The sequence below is a fragment of the Pipra filicauda genome, unplaced genomic scaffold, assembly GCF_003945595.2.
Source record: "Pipra filicauda isolate LSUMZ 115617 unplaced genomic scaffold, ASM394559v2 scaffold193_size2426894_pilon, whole genome shotgun sequence".
NCBI classification, from domain to species: Eukaryota; Metazoa; Chordata; class Aves; order Passeriformes; family Pipridae; genus Pipra; species Pipra filicauda.
In genome coordinates, this window is record NW_024104302.1 from 855,672 (window position 1) to 880,787 (window position 25,116).

General features: G+C 50.2%; 1 protein-coding gene across 1 annotated transcript; it reads right to left on the reverse strand.

Annotated features, from left to right (window-relative positions):
* Positions 1-12,596: 12,596 nt before the first annotated feature.
* METTL2A (methyltransferase like 2A) lies at positions 12,597-24,910 on the reverse strand. Its single transcript, XM_027748213.2, has 9 exons — positions 24,822-24,910; positions 23,069-23,160; positions 19,117-19,469; positions 17,747-17,796; positions 16,732-16,792; positions 15,469-15,608; positions 14,558-14,664; positions 14,304-14,369; positions 12,597-12,951 (listed from the first exon to the last, which is right to left on the reverse strand). The coding sequence occupies exons 1-9, from the start codon at positions 24,908-24,910 to the stop codon at positions 12,800-12,802; spliced, it is 1,110 nt and encodes a 369-aa protein (XP_027604014.1). The 3' UTR covers positions 12,597-12,799.
* Positions 24,911-25,116: the final 206 nt, after the last annotated feature.

A 25,116-nucleotide genomic window follows, 5' to 3' on the forward strand; every position in this document is an offset into this window, starting at 1 on the left:
GGGATGGAGGGAGGGGGGAGGCCGGGGGCGGCTCCGCTGCGGGCAGCGGGGCTGGGGAGGGCGGAGGGGCGGGCGGGGAGGGAGGTTGGGGGGGGTGGTTCGGGGTAGGCCGCGGATCCCCGGCCTGGCGTGAGGAGCGCGGCCGGGCCGGGGCGCGCGCGGGCCGGCGGCGGGACAAAGGGCCTGGCGGGAGGGCTCGGGAGGGCCCGGGCGGTCACAGGTGGGGCGGGGCGGGGCGGGGGGCGCGGCGGGGCCGGGGCAGGGCAGGGTCGGGGCGGCCCCCCCAGGTCCCTCCCGGCCCGCGGCGCTCGGCCCGGCCCGGCACTGGGGGCACACGCGCGGGGCGACACCGCCAACAGTCTCGCGAGAGTTGGCGCGCCGGGGACGGGGGGGGGTCAGAGGGGGCGGGGCTTTGGGGAGGGGCGGGGCCTGAGGGGGAGGAGGGAGGGGCGGGGTGGGGGGTCAGGGGGGGCGAGGGGGGAAAGGGGTGATGGGGGGGGTTACATGGGTGTGGGGGGGCAGCGGGGGGTCAGGGTGGGTCATGGGGTCAGGGCAAGTCGTGGGGGGCAGGAGGTAATTAGGGGGTCACACGGGACGGGGGGAGGAAGGGGGTGATGGGGGGGTCACAGGGGGCTGGGGAGGGAGGGGGGTGATGGGGGGGTCACAAAGGTGTAGGGGGGGGTCAGGATACTATGGGGGTCGGGGGCAGCTGAGGGGTCAGTGGGGGCAGGAGGGTCACAGGGGTGGGGGGCAGAAGAGGATGATGGGGGGGTCTGGGGAGGGAAGGAGGTGATGGGGGGTCACACAGATGTAGGGGGGCAGTGGGGGGTCAGGGTGGGCCATGGGGTCAGGGCAACTCAGGGGTGGCAGGAGGTGGGGGAGGGTAAGAGGCCCGGGAGGGGGTCCCACGGGCATGGGGGGGCATCAGTGGGGGGTCAGGGTGGGCCAGGGGGTCAGGGCAGGTCGGGGGGGACAGGAGGCACGGGGGGGCACACAGGTGTGGGGGGCAGCAGGGGATCAAGGTGGGCCATGGGGTTGTGGGGAAGGCACAAGGAGAGGTCAGATCCAGCCTTGGGGGGAGGACAGGGCCGGGGGTCAGCAAGGGAGGGGGGCAGGAGGCAGGGGGGGTCACACAGGTGGGGGGGAGCAGGGGTCAGGATGGGTTCAGGGTTCTGTGGGGGTCAGGGGGGTTTGTGGGGGGTGACAGGCACAAGTAGGAGGTCGGATCCAACCTTGAGGTGGGGATCAGGTCAGGGGGACAGGGACAGGTCCCTGGTGCCCCCACAGCGGGGGTGCAGCTGTGGTGTCCATATACCCCCAATTCTTCCCCTCCTCTCCAGTCTCCACCTTCCACCCCCAGGAGCGACCTCGCTCCCAAAACCACCCTGATCCCCCCCCCCCCGATGGAGGGTACAGCCCCCAACTCTCCATCCCCCCCTCCTCTCCCCTCAGGGACCCCAGGAATGTTCCCAGCCCCTCTTTTGGGGCCGATCCAACATGGAAAACACGCGTGTGAGAGACACAAGCCGGGCGCCCCAGCAGCCCCCGGCACACACGGCCCGCCCTCGCCTTTGCAGGGCCGAGCTGCCGCCGGGGGAAAAAAAAACCAAAAAAAAAAACCCCAAAAAACCAACCAAAAAATTAAAATAACAACAAAAAAAAGGCCCGTCCTGGCTGGACCCGAGCGATCCCATCGCGGCTCATCCCGCCCGGGGCGGGCGGAGGGGGCAGGACCCGCTCGCCCCAAGGCTGAATCAGCTTTGCGAAAAGCAAACAAGGGAAGGGGGGGGAAGAAAGAGGATTGTTGGGAAGGGAAGTGGCCAGGCCTGTCCGAGGGGAGGCAGGCGCGGATTAGCGATGGGAGAGGAGGCTCCCCGAGCTCCAGAAGGGATCCGGGAATGCCGAGGGACATCCGTCAGCTCCGCTTTGCATCCAGCGGTTTGGGGGCGAGCTGGAACCCCCAGGCTGGCAAAGGGAGGGTGCGGGGAGGAGCCGGCGGAGCATCGCTCCCGCAAGGCCAGGGGGGCAGTCGGGATTATTTAAAAATCGCCAATTTATCGTACTTTTGGTAACTCGGAGCAGCCAATGGCTCCGGGAGCGCTGCCTGCTCACACAAACCGTGTTTCCTGTGCTTTAATTTCGGTGTTTTTTTGGTTGGTTGGTTTTTTTTTTTTTTGTTTTTTTTTTTTTTTTTTTGTTTTGTTTGTTTTTTTTGTTTTTTTTTTTTTTTTTTTTTTTTGTTTTTTTTTTTTTTTGTTTTTGTTTTTTTTTCAGTACAAGAGCAACTCCAGGTTCAGCTCCTGCTCCGTGAGTCACATTTTCAGTGCACGACCAGTGGCAGGAATCAAATAAATAAATAAATAAATAGATAGATAGATAAATAAATAAATAGCATTTTCTGTCTGTGTTGTGGGTTTTTTTTGTTCGTTTGCGGGGGTGGTTTTTTTGTGTTTTGTTCGGATTTTTTTTTTTTTTTTTTTTTAAGAAGAAGTCCTGGAGTAAATATTCCATCAGCTGCTAACTAATCACAGCCATTTAGGGGAGCGCTAATTAGGACCACTCGCAGTGAACGTTGTTCAAGGAGGTATAAATTTCATTTGAGCCGTTTCTGCTCGATTTTTGGGTGGAGGGAGGAGAAGATCTGGGAGCTGTTACACCCAGTAAAGAGACCAATTTCCCAACACTCCCCCCACCCCTAGAAACACCTCCAACTCCCAAAGGACCAGCTCAGCCCCTCAGAGTGCCAGGCAGGAACTGGACACCAGTAACACCAAATCTATGGCACTGTCCCCCATCCTTGTGTTTTAGGGGTGATGGAGGTTACTTTCGTCTAATTTTTCCTGTCCTTTTTGGTCAACATTTGTTGAGGCACTTCCTCCTCCTCCTCCATGCATTGCCAGGGATTATATTGCCAGGGATCACACTGCCATCAATATTTCCACCTAAGGCCACCAGAAAAGCCCATGGGCTGTCACAGAATCACAGAATGGTTTGGATGGGAAGGAACCCCAAAGCTCATCTCATTCCACCCCCTGCCATGGGCAGGGACACCTCCCACTGTTCCAGGTTGCTCCAAGCCCCGTCCAACTTGGCCTTGAACACTTCCAGGGATGGGGACAACCTCAATCTCTGTCATTTCCCAATGATTGTTTGCTCACTGTCGCTTCCACCGCTCACAGATCAACGCCCCTTGCTCTCCTTCCCTCTGGCAGGCCCAGATTCCCAGGGAGGTAACAGCCTCCTGGAGAATCCACTGCAGCCAGGAATGTTTTCCAAGACATCCTGCAATCCACTGCTGAGCTCCAGGCCTGACACAGGACCCGTGGCCACAGCCCTGAGCTCTGGGTCAGGCTGGAGCAGGGGGTGGTGACATCTGATAACAACAGATAAGCTGAGGTTGCACCATCCTCCTGCTGTGCCTCGCCCCTCTCCCTGCCCCATGTTCCTCTGAAATGGTTGGAGTTTCTCTTCTCACTTGTAAATCAGGGGTAGGGCACGTTCCCTTCAGTACATTTTGGGAAGACAGCCCTCCTGATTTGCAGTCCAGGGGCTTTGCTCTGCTCTTAGACCTCTTCCCTCTCATCCTTGGCCCTACATTCACACTCTTCCCTATTTCTCTGCTGCAAACTCAACTATGGTCGTCTCCACCTCCATCCTCCAAAGAGCAGCTCAGAGCAACACTTCCAGCTGCAGTTTCCTTTCCAAGATGCCAGAATTGCAGCTCACACCAGCCATGGCAGCTGGTCCCTCTCTGGCACAGAGGGAGAAGGAATCAACAAGTTGTAACCATATTTCTGGCCACAAGCAGGAATTTTGGAGCAGCCTTTAAGGGTCCCACTTGCTGTCAGTGGAGTGCCAGGTAGGTACAAGGGATTTTAGGCAAGTAGGAAGGAAGTTACTGGGTATATTTCCCAGTGCAAAGCCTGGAAATCAGGGCTCTGAGAGGTTTTCCCTCCTACAATCCATCAGGACACAGCTCTGAGCAGGGATGCACCATCCATCCCAGGCTGGTACCACACTTCTCACTGTGCTGTGCCAGCACATCCATAGCTGGGGTGTCTGGAACAGCAAAGGTCTCTCAGGTAAAAAATATAATTATCAGTGTTAAGACACAGCACACTTGGACTATTTTTTATGACATCACCTCCCGTGGGAGCTGATCCCCTGGGTTTGGACTCAGCAGAGAAGTGGTGGATTGTTTGGGGTTTTTAATTCTGTTTTCTAAATATGAAAAGCCAACTTATTGGAATGTGAGTTTCTGTTTTTACAGGGCAAGGTTTGCTACTTCAAAGTGGCTGCAATATGTGAATAGGTCACCATTTCGCACAGGAAATTTTTGGATTCAATTAAAATTTCTAATGTCAACTCTTAAGATACTTCTAAAAGCCTATAAAGCATCAAACCTCAAATATTTTAAGGTTAGAAGACCAAGATTCTGTTGATGTGGACTTGATTTTCCCCACCTTTTTTGGGAAGAGTTTGTGCGTTTCACTTTCCGGCCCAGCAAGAGAAGGGACTATTTGGATCTCCAAGAATTCTCATGCAAGAAAACTCCTCCTTCCAGGAGGAGTGACACACAAAACTATTCTGTTATCCCTCTGTTTGATTAAGTTTGTAAGAGCCCCTGAGCTCTGGTCCTTTCAGAGGAGCTGCTTGTGAGCAACACATACAGGGCCGACCAAATATTATCTCATCCATGGGGGCCAGCCAGCCCTCCTCCTCCATGGGCTCTGCCAGATCCCTCCCGGACACATCCTGCTCTCCAGCTCTGCCATCAGCCAGTGTTAATGCTGCTGATTCCATCCCCTGTGGCAGCTCTCAGCTCCTTGGATGTCAGCAAGATCCTTGGCACGCTGCTGGTGTATCATGTTTGGAAGAACGACTCAGCTGCCGCAGCCATTTTCTCTGTCACTGGATTCGGCTGGAGCAGCTCAGAGCTCCCCTCCAGCAGGCACAGCACGCTCAGCAAAACTGCAGCAAGCCCTGCCCTCCCATCACAGCTCCTCTGCTAACCCAGGAGAGGTCTGACCAAAATTTGGTAAGGTTTTCATAGGTATTTTAACAGAGCACGTAACAGGTTCCTTCTGCCTTGAATTGTGAAAAGATAAAATGACAGAAGTCAAACTCCTCGTCTTTTTAATGTGTTTTGGGTGACTTTTCTTTGCCTCTGCTCTTCATGCTTGTGGAATACTCTGGCTGCATTTTTCCCAAGCATTTCTGTACTGCCACAAGATTTAGAAATCCACTGATTCAAGGTAACACATACACAAGAGAGCTGAGATTCCTCAGTGACAGCAGGACACTGGAGAAAAGCAATAAACAGTCCGAGCCTTTAAAATGTAAAAGCTGGCAGAAGTGGTCTCAAATCCAAACATTTTGTAGCACTGAGAAAAAACAACAACAACCAAAAACCACAAGAATTCAGCACTCAACAGGTTTTTTAAGGATTTAGCACCAAGGGATGCTGTCACCTCCAGGCATCACATCCTGAAGAGGCCAGCCCTTGTCTGCAGAGCAGATTCTGTTGGATCTAACAAGGCACAAGTTGCAAATGACAATTTTTCTGGACTTGGGGGGAATTCAAAACGTCTCACTCCAGTGTGGATTCTTGTCTAGTAAAGGCAGGGCTTCCGCCACACTCCGAACATTAAAAGGGTCTTTCCTCATTTTCATTAGGGAGAAAATTGGTATGTGAGCTCCTCAAAGATAACATGCCATCACCTGACTCCTTCCCGAGGCCATGGACAGGCTCCACCCTCCCACACAATGGAGTTTATCGCCGAGGTTGTTCCTGCCCCTCCCTCTGTCTACACCTTCAGGTGCCCCATTAGGGAGGCTTTGATACCCAAACCCAGTAGGAAAGCATCCAGGTCACAGCCTCCACACTGCAGCCAGCCAAGTGCAGCCTCAGAGCCGTGCCCTGATCCAAAGGGAGAGCGTGTCCTGCCGCTGGAGGAGGGAGGGAGCTGTGTGCAGGCACCTGGAATTGTGCAGGCACCTGGAATTGTGCAGCCTCCACGGCCCAGCTGAGGGGAACCAAACCTCACAGGTAGGAAAGAAACACCTCTGTGTGCCTGGTGCTAGAAACATCCACTGGTTTTAGTTCTGCACACGCCTGAGACGATGGGATTCTCCTGAATGTGCAAGTCCTTCCCTGCCCTCACTCGCTCCCAGCTTCCTAGAATACAAGAGGGTTCTATTCTCAGCAGGGTTTGCCCCCTGCTTCTCTTCCTCCTGCATAATAACACCCTACCTTGCAGGGCTTTGGAAAGCCTTAATTAGACAAACTGCTCTGAGATTTGTGTGAGAGGGAAATTAAATCAACATCCTATTGTAAAGCTGGAGTTACTGCACACACATTTCTCCAAGTACATTCAGCCTCTGTGTGAGTGTCTGTAAACACATTCCAACCTTCCTAACGAGGCTCGTCTCAGTAGGGAAGAAGTCACTCGAAGCTGTGGAAAAGCCAGACTCAAGTTTTCTGTGCAACCTTGAGCGACCTCTTCACATCCACCCTTGGCACTAAATGTGGAAAAAACCGTGTGGCTGTTTAATTACAGACTGCAGGGACACAGACCTGCCCAGGTGAGGGGGGGACAGCACCACACCTCCAGCTCGGTCCCAGGGGTGAGGAGGCAGCCTGAGGGGAGATCAGGCAATCTTTCTTCTCCCCAGATGAGGAAAGCCACATCCAGTGACCCTGGAGAAGGGTGGTACCCCTGTGCAGCAGATCCCCCAGTGTTCCCCCCTCACACCACAGAGGTGTGAGCTTGGCATCTGCAACCTGGGATTGCAAACGAGACCTTCCCACTTCACACGAGCTGAAAGACAGTTTCATATTCCAAAGATGTGGCTGCAATCCCCCAGAACTCCCCAACCCCTCCCAACATGGAATTGCAAGAGCTACAAAGGGTCCTCTGGACTGCAAAATCAACCTGAACACAGCAGTGACACTCACACTCCACCCCAAAGCCAAGCTGCTGTTCCCACACTGTGTTGGTGCCTGCAAGTGAGGGCTCTTTGGGGTTATTTAATACCAGGGAGCACAGCTTTAGAGCAGCAGGGTCCAAACCTCACCAGGATGTTCCTCCTTCCTGGAAACAGCCATGGACCAACAGGCTGGGAGCTGCAGGCAGGTGCTGACACGTCAGACTTGCCAGTGAGCTTTGCCATCCCTGCTTTCCAACCACAGCCAGCTCCTGCTCATCCCACTGTGGGTCAAAGACCACGGATTCAAGAATAAAAGCCTTTGGTGGGAGGACACCTCCTGCCATGCCACACAGCCTCTGGGCAGGAGGGAAAAGCAGAGGCACACATGGCTCAGATTCCTTTGCCTTTCCCTGCCTGTGCTCCAGCTGAGTGGGCAGTGCTTGTGCTCTCCCTCACAGAGGTAGCAGTATCCTATTCACTTCAGATTAGCACTCAGGGCTGCTACAAAGGTGATTTCCTGCACTGTGTCCCACTTTCTCAGCAACACAAGCTCCCATTCAGCCAGGCACTTCCACACAGGAACTTACTGCCTTCAGCAAGAGCTAAAAGCACAAACTCCAGAGCTTTGCTGATTAGGCACAGAGCTGACAACTCCTTTTCCTCCAGAGCACCTCACTTTGCAGGAGAGTCCTCCAAAAATTCCTCCCTAGTCCTCACTTTTCTAGTAATTTTTATCTTGCCCTGAAAACATATGTGACAACACAGTTAAAATCAGAATGTTCTGTTGGTATCAGTGTCTAAGGACACTGCACACAAGGACATGTGCCAGCCACCCCCTGTCAAGGCAGAGGAACAGCTACAATAGCAAAAGTGATCCTCACTGTGGATCCTCTCCTGGACTAATTTCCCCCAAGGTGGCACCAAACCAGAAGTGGTGGCACTGCTCTGACTGACAGATGAGATCCAGCTGATGGACCAGGAGAACAAAGACTGCCTGACTCGGTTTCCCCCCATCTGTGTTTAGAGATGGAAGGATGCTCCCCAAATCCCTGAACAGCCTGATCCCTGCAGCCTCACCCTCACTTCTGGGCACTGAACCTGTGCATCTTTCATTTGTGCTCAGGAAAAACAGTTCAGGTCTGTGATTCCCAGCGGGAATCCAGTGGGGACAAGCTGGGGCTCATCCCAACGCCAACGACAGAAGGAAGCTCTTCCAGCTTCCACTAGGATGCAGTGCCAAAAGCTGCTGGTGTGTGCACATGGAGGTTCCTTCTGCTCATAGCCCTGTTCTGTTGAAATCATTCAGGTCTCATTTATCCTGAGCTCTACAACTCACAAATGGTGGTGGCATTCCCTGAGAAGGTGGAGAGAAGACAATTGTGTCTGGTCTCACACGCCCCTGGTCAGAAGAATTTGATGGTTACTGTTGTAACCACTGAAATCACCACAAATAACTGCTGTTCCCACTTTGCTGTGCTGTCAGGAAGATCCCGAGAAAGCTCCAATTTTCAGTGCATTTTACAATGTACTTATTTTGGAAGGGACAGCATCAGAAATACCCCCCAGCTCCTTGTTCTCTTCACCTCCCCTGTTCCCTCCTGCCTTCCAATTTCTGGCCCACCTGTGAAATCAGGATGCTGGGAGAGGAATGATGTACCTGGGGAGGCAAAGGGTTCTTTGCCATGGACTGGAGCCCTCAGCATCATGGCTGGATCAAAACCCTTTCTGAAGGACTAGTTCCAAGTCCAAATCACAGGCTTGATGCCCTAATCCCTACATGAAAGGGTTATGTGAAGGGTCAGAATAGGTGGTGATAAAGTTCCCTTCCAGCCAAAACAATCTTGGAATCTCCAAGGAAATCCACCATCCTCTGGCAAGAGCCAGGACCAGACTTTCCAAAGGGTAACAATGCCTGGCTCCAGACTCACCAGGGCAGTGCCAGTGAAGAGCTATGAAATCATCTCTTCTGCTTGGGAGGTTCAACAGGCCACGTTGGCATTGCCTGTGAGCCACAGACCACAGGCCTTGGAATGCTGGGAACAAAACCAGAGCAGATAGGCTCAGAAAGGCTTTTAAAGTTAATGTTGCTCTGCTAAAAAGGAAGAGGGAGGGGGGAAAAACCCGAAACCAAGTAAAGGCACTTCACGTGGCTTTTCAGCACGGCAAAAGTCAGTTTGGAGATTTCCTCTGAATGTGCTGGAAGGGGTTGTGCAACCCAGCTGGCTCAGCAGGGCCGAGGTGGGAATGGCAGGAGCTGCTGCAAGTCAGGACTCAGGTACCCGACAGGAGAGCAGCAGCTTCAGCGGGAAGGGGAGCAGGCCCGGATTAATGAGGGAAACTCAGACAGTGTCTGTCTGTAGGAGGCCTGGCTCAATTCAAGGCCATTAACTTGTTGCTTTCTGAACACCACCAAGAGCACTGGAAACAAAAGCACGTCTGCCCAGCATGGGCCCTGCTGAGTGATTGCTTAAATACTCCAGCAGGATGAAGAGCATTAAGAAAGGCAAAGAGCCACTTCAGTGGCTCCAGGCTCGCAGCACTGCAAGTTTTTGCATGAAGCCCAAGTCAAAGCCAGGCAGGCAACTGGGAGGTAGCCTTGAAAGTAGAAACAAATAAATTACTAGCCTTCATTTTCTCCCATTCTGGAGTTTAAATTTAAAGGGGAGGTCCATCAACTTTACATAAATCATGTTTATAATTAAAAACATATTTTCCTGCACTGCTTACGAGCCTTTGGATGATTAATAAGGCATTTTTCACATTATTTTAATTTGCATTAATTATGCTGCTTGTTTACCCCAGTCAATAATTTTTCTTCCAGGGAGATAAAGCCATCCTGGGACGAGACCTCCCTCCAGAGACCAAGAGGGAAAGGACCCCAGGGAGCTGCCTGAGGCCCCAGGAACACATGGGAGGTCTGTCACCGAGCTGGGACATGAGTCACGGCACGTCCAAGGCTCACAGGACTCTTGCTAAGCCTGACTCTGAGCCTGGGTAAGCTGAGGAGACTTGAGCTTGCTCAGCTGCTGCCAGAGGCCTTGAGCTGTGCTTTGCCTAGACCTTGCCTGAGGTGCCAGCCTTGCCAGGGAACCAGACTTGGGAAGTTTAGCATGAAAACACAGCAGTGACTGCACAGCTCCTGGGCTGGGTCGGGTTTGTGCCCGGCAGAAGCCAAAGGAGCTTTGGAAGAGCAAAGCTTTATCTCCTCCTCTTTCATTTGCAGGTGCTGGAAAGGCTCTTGGCCCTTTAGAAAATGCAGGACAACCAACTGACCAAGAATTCTCTTCCCAGTTACGTGACTCCCTTTCAACATTACTGAATACATAAAAAAGTTGGATACATAAAAAAGCAACGGTGCATTCCCACTGCAGCCTTCGTGGTGTGAGTGGATTCCCTGGGTCACCTTTCCCAGGAAGGGCTGAAAAGTCCCACCTAGAAGCCTTCAGGTAGCAGACAAAGCAATACCTGCAGGGTGACACAGTGCTGCAGGAGTCAGGACCTCCTCATGCAGCCACATGCCCAGCAGGAAGCATTGCTCCAGCCCCTTCCAGTGCTTCCCAAAGCAGGGTGTTCCTGCTCCGTCTCTCCAGTGCTCCTGCAGACTCTCCAAAGGCACAAATGACATTTCCTCAGCTTTTTACCCTTTCTCCTCTGGTTCAAGACAGCAGTTATTTCATAACCTCCATGTCTCCAGAGCTGGCAGTTACTCTTAGGCAACTGCAGGCTCCAAACACAAGTGTCTGGCTGACAAAGCACACAGGAACTGCTCTTCAGCCAGTGCTGCACAACCAACACGTTGTTATTTCATGAACTAAAACAAGGTAGGAGATACCAGCCAAGGCTTTCTCTTCTTCAGAGCTGAGGGCAGGCACTAGTGAGACTCATGGTAACAGTAAAGAAAACTATAGTTACCTGTTGGTGGCCCTAATCCTTCAGATCAGGTGCTCTGTGCAAGCCTGATTTATATTAATCAAACCAGCACTGAAAAGCATGACCACAAAATTTATTCTAATACCTGTTGTACCACACCCTAAAAATAACAAAAGAAAACAGGCTGAGATAAAAGATATTTGCTGTCAAAGGTGGGGAAATACCTCCACAAAGCCACAATGTTGGCTTCCTCTAAGGAATTAAACAAGAGTGCAGAAATTAAATATTCTGCAGATTCTGGATCAAAGACAAGTGTCTTGTCTGCTTGGGTTTGGCACATCACCATGACAGGGCAGTTTGTGACCAGCAGAAAAAGCAGGTAATTATTTATAAACCCTGGTCCCATGGGCTGCTTCTGATATGCTGCACTCTGAAGGTGCCCCCAAACTGGCATCAGCCCTAAATCTTTGAAAACTTGAATCCTGCCTGACAGGAATTTTCAGCAGCTGAGCTGTGGTGTGCTGGTTCCCTGGGTGGACACCCCTGTGGACAGTGAGGGCAAAGCAGCAGCATCTCCTTTCTCCACAGGTGATCTGCACACCTTGGGGCATCCAGGGGCAGCTGGCACAGAGAAACTCTCACAGTCTCAGCTCCTGCCCTCAGATCAATGTGTTTGAACTTGTGGATTGGCACAAACCTGAATGACCAGAAGAGAACTGCATGAGATAAGCTGGCCAAGGGATTCATAGCAGTGACCAGCTGCAGAGAAGAGCAGATTTAGTGCCTTTGTATGTTCTCTGTTCACGAGACACGAGCACACAAGACAGAGGTGAGGTCACAGCTCTCCTGTTTCATGTGGAAATCCAGAGTATGAGTGACTTGCTACTCATCTTGCTCAGCTGCTGGTCCATCCTCAGCCCAGTTCTCTTCAACATCTTCATTAATGACCTGGATGCTGGGCTTTGAAGGAACACTTCAGTTTGCTGATGATACTAAACTGGGAGGAGCAGTTGATTCCCTCAAAGGCAGGGAGGCCTTGCAGAGAGACCTCCACAAATCAGAGAGCTGGGAATCACCAACCATAGGAATTCCAACAAGGGGAGGTGCTGGATTCTGCCCCTGGGATGGGGCAACCCAGGATGGATGGACAGACTGGGAATGAAGAGGCTGGAAAACAGAGCTGGGAAAGGGCCCTGGGGGTCCTGGTGGGTGCCAGTTGGCCCTGAGTCAGCAGTGCCCTGGCAGCCAGGAGGGCCAACCCCGTCTTGGGGGCATCAGGGAGGGGATTGTCTTGCTCTGCTCTGCCCTGGGGTGGCCTCACCTCAACATTGGGGCAGTTTGGGGGGACACAATATAAAAAAAAGACACTAAGCCATTAGAGAGTCCAAAGGAGGCCATGAGGATGGGGAAGGGTCTGGAGGGGAAGCCTTATGAGGAGGCTGAGGGCACTTGGTTTGTTCAGCCTGGAGAAAAGGAGACTGAGGGGAGACCTCACTGGGGTCTGCAGCTTCCTCATGAGGGGCAGTGGAGGGGCAGGTACCAATCTCTGCTCCCTGTGACCAGTGAGAGGACTTGAGAGAATGGCTGGAGCTGTACAGGGCAGGGTCAGGTTGGATCTCAGGGAAAGCTTCTTCCCCCAGAGGGTGGTTGGCACTGACCAGGCTCCCCAGGGCAGTGGGCACAGCACCAGGGCTGTCTGAGTTCAAGGAGCATTTGGACAACACTTTCAGGCACGTGGTGGGATTCTTGGGGCGTCTTGTGCAGGGCCAGGAGTTGGACTCAATGATCTTGATGGCTCCCTTCCAACTCAGTATATTTTATGACACCTAAACCACCCCTCGGTCCACTCTCAGGGCGTTCGTCCTTGGCAGAACTCACTCGCAGTGACGCCAGGCACTGAGGAGTCCTGGGTGTGCAGGACTCCATCAAACCACGTCTCACCAGGAGGAGACACTCCTTGGGCACGGAGAGGCTCCAGCCCCAGAGCCCAGGCCGTGCCTCAGGCCCGGGGGGTGCCGGGTTTGCGGTACTTGCACTGGATCCACACCCGGTACATCGTCATCTGCTTCCCACGGTTCACCTGCAGCCGCCGATCCACCACGTTCTGGATCTTCTCCAGCCCAGCCGTGGTGAAGAGGTGGTTTAATTCATCTGGAAGCAGAGAGAAGGACACTGAGGAGGCTGTAATTCCTTTAACTGACAGCTGCTCACGCTGAGGGCTGGGCTGTGCTGAAAGATGGGCCAGAAGAAACTCAGGGCCTCACCCTGGCAGGGAAATGATCAAACGAGACTTAACTGCTGTTCCAGGGAGGTTTAACATTACAGTTTGTCAAGTTTTCCTTCCAGCAAGGAAGGAAAGAAGAATTTGGAGTACAGCTAGAGTTACAGAAACTTGACAAAGAAAACAGCAGCAGTTTCCCACATGGACACTGCCTCCAGTAACTGATTAAGGAGCATCTTCTGACAAGTAGGGACAGATCCATTCCTTCCCCTTCCTCCCCCCTCCAGAGGAATTTCAGAGTCTGCAAGAGCAAAGAACAGGATCAGACCTACGCCTTTAAATGGTGGCAGTAAGATCTGTGCTGTATAGGCTGGAGGGGAATGGGATTCATTAAGGCTAAATTTGGGGAAAAAAACATCCTTAAAAACCACACCCTGTTGGGGCCCAATCAAAGCATTAACAGCCCTGGAGGCTTCAGCACTTCCACGGGCAGGTATTCCTGACCAAGCAAATAAGTCTCAGAGTGCCCCAGCACAGTGGCTGTGGGCAGAGCCAGCCCCAGTCCTGCTGAGCAGCAGGGAGCTCGTTCCACGGCAGCCCAGGAGCACGTGGTTTGTGTGGAGTTTCTGTAGGAAAGGGTTGACAGGTCCCAGCTTGTGCTCCTTTATCAGATGCTTTCCACCGTGAGGTGCTTGCCAAACACACATTAAACATTAATTTTGTTGCGACAAACAAGACTGGAGCAGTGGGGAAGGGAACAGTTCGATGCAGTTGTGCCCCTGCTCGAACGCTGACCAGGCACGGACTGGAGGTGCAACTGGTGATAAACTGGGAGAACAACACACCCCTGCCAACACCAAGCAGCAACAGAACTTGAAGGGTGCCTCAGCTCCATGCTGAGCCACACCCTTCTGATTTCCTCATAGGAGAACAGAAATATTAAGGGAAGTTCCTCCAAGTGGTGTCCAACTCCCTCCATCACCCACAGGCAAGATTCAAGGAGAGCTCCTCCAATCTCACCCCTCCCAGGGGAGCAAACACTCCAGTTTTTCTCTAAAAGGATTTTCCACTAAGGAGTTCACCATACTTGCACCAGGAACTGACAAACCCAGGTTCAATTAGGAGACACTTAACAGTGCTCCAAGAAAGACAGACTGCAAAGAGCTTGTGGCCAAACTTGAGGGCAGAGGGACAAGAAGCGGTGAGGAGAGTCAGAGGGATGTTTTTGGATTGTCAGAGGGATGTTTTTGGATAGTCAAAGGGATGTTTTCAAGCCTCCTACCTTGTGTGAAGAAGTAGACTCTGGTGCCATCACCTCTCACATAGAAGTTTTCAGACAGACATTGACCTGAGGGCAAGAGGGATTTAAACAGTTACCAACTATCACTTAAAAATCAACAACCGCCATCCAACAACGGGCACACTCTGTGCTTCCAGGGAATTAATGAGCTGCCTCCACCCAGGGCAGACACAGCTCCAGAGAAGCATCATCTACCAGTGATGTGGCCAGAGTTGCCAAGGGAAGAGGGAAAATACCTTTCTTAAACCGAAGCTGGGCCAGGTCGTAGCGTCCGTAATCCCGTAACAAAATCATCCCCCCTGGCTTCAGGAGGCGGCTCAGTCTGCTCACAACGCTCTGCATCCTGAGGGAGGAACAAACCAGGAGTGCTCAACATCCTGCAAAATCAGGCTTGTTCCCTTCCAAAAAGATGGGGTGAAGTTTCAACTCGATATATGGGTATGGATGTTTCAACTTCATGTAAAGAGCGACCCGAAGCCAGCACGGTTCTGAGCTCTCCCAGTCTCAAGTGGGTGGATTTGATTTGGCCTCTTTATTTCTGACACTCCCTGATTCTGGGGTATTTTTTTCCTACAAGGATAACAAGCCTGCCACGGCAGGGGTTAACTGCTCTCCTTTACTGATCACAAAAAGATCTCCCCTGGTTTATGTATAAAAAAGTAGTAAGTGGACTTGAAGAAAAATGCTGTGTAATAAAACTAAAGGGAGCAAAAAGAGAGGCTAATATAGGTTGTAACACAGTGTCACACTAAGATCACAGCACTTGTCTTACACTGTTTTCTCAACCTGTCCCCTCCCTTCTTGCCACCTCCCATGTGAGAAATTCATCCACCCTTTGAGCCTGAAAATCCAGCAGAGTATTTTCCAAACAGGTGCTGAGTGCTCAGCATGGCTGAGGTTCAGAGCAGTGACCACAGCAAGGCACCCCCTGCAGCCACTTAGCACTTCAAAATCACACCTGTCCTCTGCCAGAACCTGTTACAGCATCAAGCACCTGCTTGTGAACTCTGTAAACTTCATTTACAGAGGCTTCATGGAAAAACTGGACCAGAAACACAACAAACTTTAATTTTACTTGACGTGAGACTATTAAAGAGCTGCAGTTGTAGAAGAATTACCTTCTGCAATCACAAAGATTAAAACTTACTTCTCTGGGAGAATTGCTGAGAGGACAAAGATAAGAATAACAATGTCAAGACTCTCCTCTGGCATTGGGAAAGGACTTTGGTCGTTGCACAGGTCATGGACAAAGGCAAAGCAGCGAGAGGAATCATATTCTGCATGGTTCTGTATTTGAGGGGAGAGAAATCAAGAGCATCAGTAGCAGACCCTGACCTCAGTATTGTCTGGACATGAAGCATTTTAACTTTCACATCATCAGGTGGTGTGTCCAGAGATCTGTGTCAGCCTCACTGGTCTAAGGCAGATGGGGTCAGGTGGGTTGGGCAGGAACAGTGGTGACATGGGGAAAAATAAGAACACACAGGAGGTTTACCAAGAAGTTGGTTTTGTTACAGTCAGACAATCAGCACTGCCAAACCCCCAGACTGGATTCAGGCTTTATTGCAATTTTAAGGTCAGATTTTCCACTAGTAGTGGTAAGAAGTGAGGGATTTATATTGTTAAATTGGAAACCTTTATGTAAGTGTGAGCATCAGGGCCCCTCTCTGCATCACTGACATCAATATTCATTTCACCTACAAGCAGATATTCCTTATCCCCCAAATATCAAACCTGGCTCCCTAAAACTGCACTCTCAAAAATCCCATTTGGACCTCTGTAAGAAGTTGTGTGCTTTCCTGAAGCTGCTGCTTTGAGAAGTGGTTGTGTCACCTTAGGAGGATGAAATGGGTGCTGCCTCTGCTGCTCTCTCATCTCGTGAACTGACTGATGGCATTTGATACTTCCTAAATTCTCAGTTCTGCTCTGACCTGAAATCTGTTAGCAGCTTTTGTCCTTTGACTAAATCCCAGCCTCCTGCTCCACAAACAGGCTCCCTCCTCAGCAGTCTGTGCTGGAGCAATCAGACCACATTCCCAGAACTGACAGCAGTGCACACACAAACCAAAACCAGCTTCAGTTCCTGTTAAAAAATAGCCTGAATGTTTTCAAGGTTCAGCAGTTACTCAGCTAAAAGAGCACTGGATTGAGAAAAGTACTGCCAAGCACAGGGGAAGAAAATCTGCCTGACTTGTCTGCTGCCAATGTGACATTTTGAGAACTTCAACTTCCCTCCTTCCTACAATCTTTGATGGCTCATTTTCCAGATTTAGGGTCAGCAGCAGGGCTGGCTAAAAACAGAAAGCTGCCAGCACAGCCAGAGAGCTCCTGGAAGCTGGGAGAGATTTGTGTTAATGGGAAATTGGCCCCAGGTACTTCCCACTTTTTCATAAATCACCACTGAGTTTACCTGGACAAGATCCACAGCTGCTGTAGAAAAATCACAGCAATAAACAAACAGGCCTGGGTCACTGCAAGAAAGCAGAGAAACTCATCATTTATAGCCAGCAATTAAGGAGTGTCTCAAAGGCACAGAGTGCAGAACTGGGAGCCTGGGCTTTAGTCTCTGTGTAAAAATTTGGTGGATCCCATTGTTCCTTTATGCCCACTGTGCAACTGCTTCCTTTTCCTTCTGGAAACAGCAAATGTGAATGTCGTGTATATATTTACAGTGAGTCACATTTTTTTCACTGAATCTACTTTAATAATAGACCCTTAGATTATTATTACACTTTCCTTTGCATTAAAGGAGAGACATGTGAAAAACGTGGCAAGTTTAATGTAAATTACTCCTGGATAGATGGAACGTTTTGGAAAACACACTGAAAAATGATTCAAGGGTATCACAGAAATAGAAATGTGACTTCCAGCAGAAATCACTCCCATGTTAACATCTGCAAATCAATACTGGAAAAGGAGAGGCACCAAGGCCTGCAGGAAAATGCTTTCAGAATGAGACACGTAAACTCACAGCAGGCTTTGTTGGTTGCATTAAAAGACCAAAGATTTCCAAGCTCAGACCACAATAATATGAAGTTGCAGGTGGCAAAGGCCTTTCTCTGAGATTGTTTAAACTAAGATCACAGAGAACACTTTTCCAATTTGTTTTCAGGGGCTGCTGGATCATGCAGGTAAAAACCTACTTTGTAGAATCTCAGAGTGGTTTGGGTTGGAAGGGACCTTAAAGCTCATCCAGTGCCACCCCCTGCCATGGGCAGGGACACCTTCCACCAGCCCAGGTTGCTCCAAGCCCCATCCAACCTGGCCTTGGACACTTGCAGGGATCCAGGGGCAGCCACAGCTTCTCTGGGCAACCTGTGCCAGGGCCTCCCCACCCTCCCAGGGAAGGATTCCTTCCCAATATCCCATCTATCCCTGCCCTCTGGCAGTGGGAAGCCATTCCCCCTTGTCCTGTCACCACTTACTTGTTGGTTTGTAAAATTGGGAAGACTGTATTCCCAGCCCCACAGCCAACCTGCACAAACAAAGCAGATGCACACAGTGAGAATAATTCCTTCAGTACATCCCATAATTTCAAATCATCTCTCTACAGCCAGGCAACAAAGAGAACCTCCCCAGTACCAGCTGAGCATGGCAGTGACCATTTGTAACCCTCCCTGCAAGGTCTGTGTTCAGCTGAGGAGCAGAATGACTCTTGTGGAAAACACTAAGCAAGTTCTTGTCAAAATCTTACTAGCAAACTATATATTGTTACACTCTAAAAGCTGTTTTTGCTGGAAGCCCAAGCATAACAACCAGTCTGAGTCACTGAAACACTGGCAAAGGCCAGGGGTGGGTTACATTTGCTTCCACAGAAATTCAGAGCAATGGAGAAGGGAAGTTTGCTTTACCCTAATTACATCCTGCTGTTGCAGAGTTTCCTTCACTACATGGCTCTTCCTCAAGTTACAGCCAGGCCCACAATGATTCTGCCTTATTATTCCTTCTACTTGTTCCCATTTGAAGAGAAGATGATGGCTCCCACAACTGGGTTTGGGGAGTTTGCCTCTGAGTGTTTAGGGAATCAGTAAAATTGGAATAGACTGAGCAGAGAACACCACTGAGGGTTTGCAGGGACAGATGTGCTCAGGTGAGACAGGAAAGCCACAGTGATAATATCAAAGCCTGAAAAAGCCTCCAAACCTCAGATTAAATTAAAATATCAAAAGGATAGTTCATACTAACTCTCCCTGGAAGGGCAGGACTTCCATTAAATACAAAGTACTAAACAAATCCAGCAGTATCTACAGTGAACAAGTAGAGGTGGCAGAGCAAAAGGAGCTGTCAGGAGTCCAGTATTTATAATTCCCACAGACTTCTCTCTGGGACAAAGCCTGTATCAGTCTGGGATTCCCTGTTATCACATGGGCCATAAGGAACAAACCCAAGAGCATCTTCACATTCTTGGCTTCACTGCTTTGTTTCACACCTCTCAAGGCAAACAGGAGTCAACAGAAAAGATAAATGACAAGGGAAAACCTTATACAGACAAATAAAAGAATCAGTTCCTTGCAAAGATGACTTGTAAATGCTTGTTTGAACATCTGACAGCAGTAGTTTGGCTTTTAAACTCTGAAACTTCTTACATCCTTGTGCTCTGCCAACTCAAGAGTCTGAACCAAAGGAATCCCAGCAGATTTAGTTCAGATCTAAGCTGCCCTCTGATTTCTGCATTCTGCTGACTAAAGGCACTCAACCACTCCCTGCTTGCAGTGATCCATATTTTTATGTCCCAGTCACACAACCCCGATCCCAAGGCACAGTTTGGTGTGTGACTCTGCTTTCCAGCTCTCACCTCCAACACACGGTAAGATGCAGCTGATCCTGGGTAATCTCCAGCCCTCTGGTTCAGCTCCCTGTGCTCCTGTGCAGCCAAGTCCTCTGTGCACCCCTCAGCTGTGCTTTGGAGCAGGCTGTACTGACCCCCTGTCCTGGTTTCCAATGAACAATGTCCATTTTCACACCTTTCACTGTTGGATTCTTCTTTGGTACTGAATTCATGCAGAGAATCCCCATTTTGGCTTGAGGTCCTGTTGGGTGCCAGCTCAGGAAATTCAGTGAACAGCCAGTGCCTGTCCTTGAAGAAGCCATTTTCGTGGATTTTATAGAAGTCATCCCAATATCTCTTAGCATTCACCTCATATTCCTCTGGGAACACAAACAAAAACATCATCAGGTCTCAGGGTTGAAGCAGGTCAGACAGTGAGGGATCACTGCAGACATTTATGCAGCAACCTGCTCTAATAAGGAAGATTATCCACTGAAAATCACCTTTATTTAAATTTGCCATCCCACACAAACACTCAGGTTGCCTCCTCACAGTCACTTTGTTAGGACATGAAAAGGGAAAAGAGAGAGAAGAGGAAACTCTGTGTGTCCTGGTAGGATTTAAAGGAAGCTGGCAACAGAAAAAGCCTCTTTGAAGGACACTGGAATGAAGAAATCCAGGTTTTACTTCCATTTCTAGCACTGACTTGGTCAGTTCACTGGAAAAATTCATTTGGAGCCTCATGACACTGAGTGTGAAGCACACACAACCCCTAAGGAATTCTGAGAGCCCCTTTTTTTCAGATGGAGAAGCAGAATAATTATCCAACCCCGCAGGCCTGGCAGAAAGCTCAATTAGCATTTGCACATTCCTCCCAGATTCCAGCACGTTTTCCACAAGTTTTGCTGCAGTCCAGTCTGGGGCACTTTGTTTTCCATAGTTCTGTGCTTTTATGAATTAAAACAACAGAAGTGACCACTAAAGTTAAGGTGGACATGCTAAAGATGATCAGAAGGAACTTCAGCAGCAGCATTTTCACACCAAGTGGACCATTCCAGGAGCAGGATGAGTATTACAGGGAGCTGGAATAATACTGGCCTAATGAAATTCCAGTCACCTGCAGAATTATTTCCACACATTTCCCAGATTTCAGACCGAGTGCAGTTCTAGGGGAACTGTTTCTTCCATGGGAATTTAAAAATCCAAGTAGCTTTCTGAATCCTCAATGTGATGAGTCCTCTGTCCTGGGAATTAAGGACCTAATTACAGCATTTTATGCTTGGAATCACCTGGAAATATCCATGGCCAGAAATCCCAACTGCATTCCAATAACATGGAATTCCTCAACCATCTCTGCACAGCAACAAGTCCATTACTGAAAAAAGCTGATTGGAGATCAGTATCATTGCCTGAACTGCAGTTTATTTATTAAGACTTTTAAAAGCATAAAACTGTTCAGAAGATCTCTGAAGGGAGACAGTCAAGTGAACCCAGAACACCTGGAAAAATATGTAGCCTCAGCCAAATATAGACAAAAATGGCTTTAACAAAGAAGCACAAGTCAGTCATATATCTATTTTTAGTAGGATCTATCCCTGCAGCACAAAGAGCTATATATAAAAATAATCTCTTTACCTCAACTACAAGGATTTTCTCCTTTTAAGAAGCCCTGTCCTTAAACCCCAATCCAAAAGAAATTTTAATGTCTGGCATCAGAGCAGGGCAGTGAGTTTGTGCCATGATCCCACTGTAGGTCACAGTGGGCAGGGCCAGGTCAGTGCAGTATTTTCATGGAAGAGCTCCAGGACTGCTGATGCTGGAAGAAGTGTTATTGATCCACAGTCTGGCACACTCCTTCCTGAACTGTCATGTATTAGTAGGGATACACGAGGCTGCTGGGGCTGGAAATGCTCTTTCACCTCACAAAAACACAAAGTCCTGAATCCTGCCCGTCCCTGACAATCCCATGGCAGCCTGATTGGAATGGGATGCTTATCTGAGGTGCTGGGACAAAATTCCAGCCCAGCCAGTTTGGATTACCCAGTTTGGATTACCCACATTTTTGCCACAAGACTTTGTGCTCTTTCTGTGTTAAATTACTGTGGAATTCTGTTAGATGCTGTTGAACAGCTGTTACACCCCAACCCACACGAGGGGAAGCTTTATTTAAAGCTCATTTATTCAGAGCCTGGTGTTTTCAAAGCACCAGAATAAAGGATCAGTAACAATTTAAATACAAGAAATCAAGGGCTGGCTGACAAATATCATGCAAGGAATAGACTGAAAGCAAATAAATGACCATATTAATTTTTCAGGCTGACTTTCAGCCAGAAGAGTTCCCATCACATTTGTTTCAGCCCCTTTTTGTGGTATGATCTCATGGGGATGTTGGGGTGGGAGCCAGATTCCTCCAAAGACCTTCCTGACAAGGGCTCCTGACTTTCCTGTTTGTCTTTGTAAAGCCCTTCACCCTGCAGAAGGAGGGCAAACAAAAGGAACTGTTCACAAAGGACAGGAAGAGAACCAGGCCCCCCCCCCCTGAATTTCACAGGGGCTAATGATGGAGCCTCAAAAAGAAACCAAGGAACTCTTCCACTTCTTTCTTTGCTCCCAGCCAGGAGACACATCCTCCACACACCCCACAGAACTCCTCTGCTCCTTCAGAACAGATCCTGACAGCCCCAAGAAGTGCACAGAATAATACAGCCCTCATGACCAATAGCCTGCCTTTGTTCTCCTGCTTGGACATTCTGATTCTCAAACTCCCAGACCCTTCAGGCACATTTTCCTGGGCTGCCTTCCCTACTTTTCAGCCATCCCATTGTCTCCACACGCTTCCCAGTGAATAGCAACCATCAACATTTGACTGGCCTGCATTGTTCAGGCTGGGAAATACATCATGGAGCCCTGACAAAGTGCCCCAACAGCAAATTGCTCCCCAGTTTCCTGGTTGTATATAGGTTCTCAAAGCATGACAGACAGCACCCTTTAATGCTAACCAGATTTGAAACTGAACCCAACACAATGGGCATCACAATGGGAACTGCTGGATACTTCTGGGAGTCCAAGAAATGAGGAGGGTTGTTCTTTGGGATAATTAGATTTGCTATTGTGAGCACAACTGGGAGCTATATGGAAGTGTCTCAATAGCTCCAGAAGTGCTGAGCTTTATCTTAAGGGTGCCACACTCCATTTGATGGGAACAAAGGGAGCAGATCCATCCTAGGGCTCGGCAAGATCATCATCAGTCAAGTTTCTTATCACACCAAAGAACCATTTCACCATCATTTGAGGGACTGGATGGTCTCTGACAGAGTGGAGAGTGACACAGCTGTGAACCTTGAGCTTGATTCAGACACAGGTAAGCTCCACATTTTGGATGTATAAATATCCCTTGAGCCAAGTAAAATAAAAATTTGGGAATCCCTTTGCTGTCTATCTGATGATAAGCACTTTCAGGAGAAAATAATTTTTTTCTGACTCTATGATTTAATCATTCTCATGCTGCTTGTTAACTCTGTAGAGACAGATTTGGACACTACTTTATCAGCCCCTCTTAAGGAGAAGAACTGAGCTTGAATTAGGATCACTCCACAGCAAAAAGAGACTGACTGTTGGAAGTTAACAGAAAGCACAATAACTCTACACTCAAAGAGGTTTGTTGACAAGGAACAGTAACAAGTATTTAAACACACACAACACCACAAAGAAGCTCAACCCAAGCTGACTCCTCCCAACCAAGACCACGCCTGTTCCAGCAGGATGAGTCTCTGGAGAAGGTGGAGGAGTCACAGAGAGGGAATTTAAGAACAGGAAGGTTCCTCCTCCTCCATTTCCCATTACCAACAAGTAGGTAAAGCATTCTGAGTGACTGGGGAGGGGGCAGGGAGGGATTCATGCTGCTGCTGAGGTGGCTCTGGCCACTGTTCCACTCCTGGGGCACAGGCCAAGACGGGCAGAGGAGACTCTCCAACAGTACCTTGTTTATCCTGTGGCAAGAGCTGGGAGCTGTTCTCTTGAACTTTACTCCTGGCACTGGATTCCTGCTCTTCTGACCATTCCACATTATCCCTGTGGGGAAAAAGGAGATGAACTAGAGCTGTAAAATGGGCAGAGAGAGAAAAACTGAGAGAGGGAGGGAGGTGTGATCCCAATTCCAGCACAATAGCTGCCAGCACGTGAGGCTCCTGGGCCTGAAGGAGCTGCACTCATGGAATTGTAAAGGAAGGGATCCTAAATCTGCCCCTGATCCTTTTCCCTCTTGGACACTCAGCCAAATTCAGAGGGAATAATCCTTCCTATAAAACCACCAGTGCACTCACAAAACTAAATTGGTTTTCAATTTAAAACAAAAAGGGCAGTGGGGTTATTTGGAAGGTTAAATTAAATCCAGTTATGAGGAAAATATGCAGGAAGCTTTAAAGAATTAAGAATTATTAATAACTTCAGTGCACACACACAGCTGTGCACTCATTAAAGTGATTCATTTGGCTTTTTTTCATTAAAACAAGTGAAAGGAAAGCAGAATACAAGGAGCAATAAGCCCAGTTCTGGCCTCAGGAGAAATCAGCCTTTTAACTCACAAAACAAAATCTTAACTGTTAAAAAAAAAGCTGGATTACTAAAAGTTTCCACGGGAAAATTGAGGATATGCTTTTGTAATGTACCTTTGGTACAGAACAGTCCCAAAAGGAATGACAGGCTGATACACGTAAATATTACCTTATTACAAGTGAAACACACCCAGTTCTTCACAGGGTATGACAGCCAGAGACCAAAAGTGGATCTATTTACTTCAAAAATGCAAAATACCTTCAGTTCCCAGCAAATTAGGCAATTTGGGTGCTTAAAACAGCTGCTGTACCCAAATAAAGAGCTCCTGTTCCAAGCACACACCCACAACCCCACAACTGATTCAACTTTATTAACTACAGCAATTAAACAACTGCAGCAAAGCAAAACAACACGTCTCCCAAATCAGGGGAGCCTGAGGAAGCCCCAGTGCTGTGGGAGGAACCCAGAATGGCTCAGCACCCTCCTGGGGACCAGTTTCAAAGGGTCAGGACCCCCCAGGGACCAGTTAGAAGGCTCAGAACCCTCCGTGGATCATCCCAGAAGGCTCAGGACCCCCAGGGAATCAGTCCCAAAGGGTCAGGACCCTCCTGGGATCAGACAAAAATGGCTCAGGACCCCCCAGGGGATCAGCCCCGAAGGCTCAGGACCTCCTGGGGATCAGCCCCGAAGGCTCAGGACCTCCTGGGGACCGGTTCCCAAGGCTCGGGATCCCCTGTGGATCAGCCCGGAAGGCTCAAGACCCCCCAGGGATCAGTCAAGAAGGCTCAGGACCTCCCGCGGATCGGTCCCAAAGGGTCAAGACCCTCGCAGGATTAGTCGATAATGGCTCAGGACCCCCAGAGATCAGTCCCAAAGGCTCAGGACCCCCGGGGGACCAGTCACGAAGGCTCAGGACCCCCGAGCACCGCCCGCACAGGGCACGGCCCTCCCGCCCCTCCGCCAGCGCCCAGCCCGGGGGCGCCGCTTCCCGCCCGACCTTCCCTCGCTGTCCGGCGCCAGCCCCACGCCCACAGCCCCCCAACCCGCTCCGGGGGCGAGCGCGGACACCGGGGTCGGGTCCCCGCGGGCAAGTCGGGGCTGGGCCGTCACGCAGGGCTCGGCCACAGGCACCGCCAAGCGGGAGCGGCGAAGGCTCGCCCCGGGCGCCCCGCACGCACCAGGCGTTGTGCTGGAAGAGCCGCGCGGGGTCTGTGAGGAGGCGCTGCCCGAAGCGCCGCCGCTCCCGCTCCGCGCTGGGCGCCGCCATGACGGGCCGGGGCCGCCGCTTCCGCTTCCGGCGCGGCCCGACCCGAACGGGGACTGCGGGAGGGTCACGTGGGGCGGCGCTGAGGGAGACGGCGGGAAACGGCCCCGAAAGCGCCTTTTCCGGACTTTAAACCGAATTTCACTGAATAATGGGGTGGGTTGGGTGGGAAGGGACATTAAACAACACCCGCTGCCATGGGCAGGGAC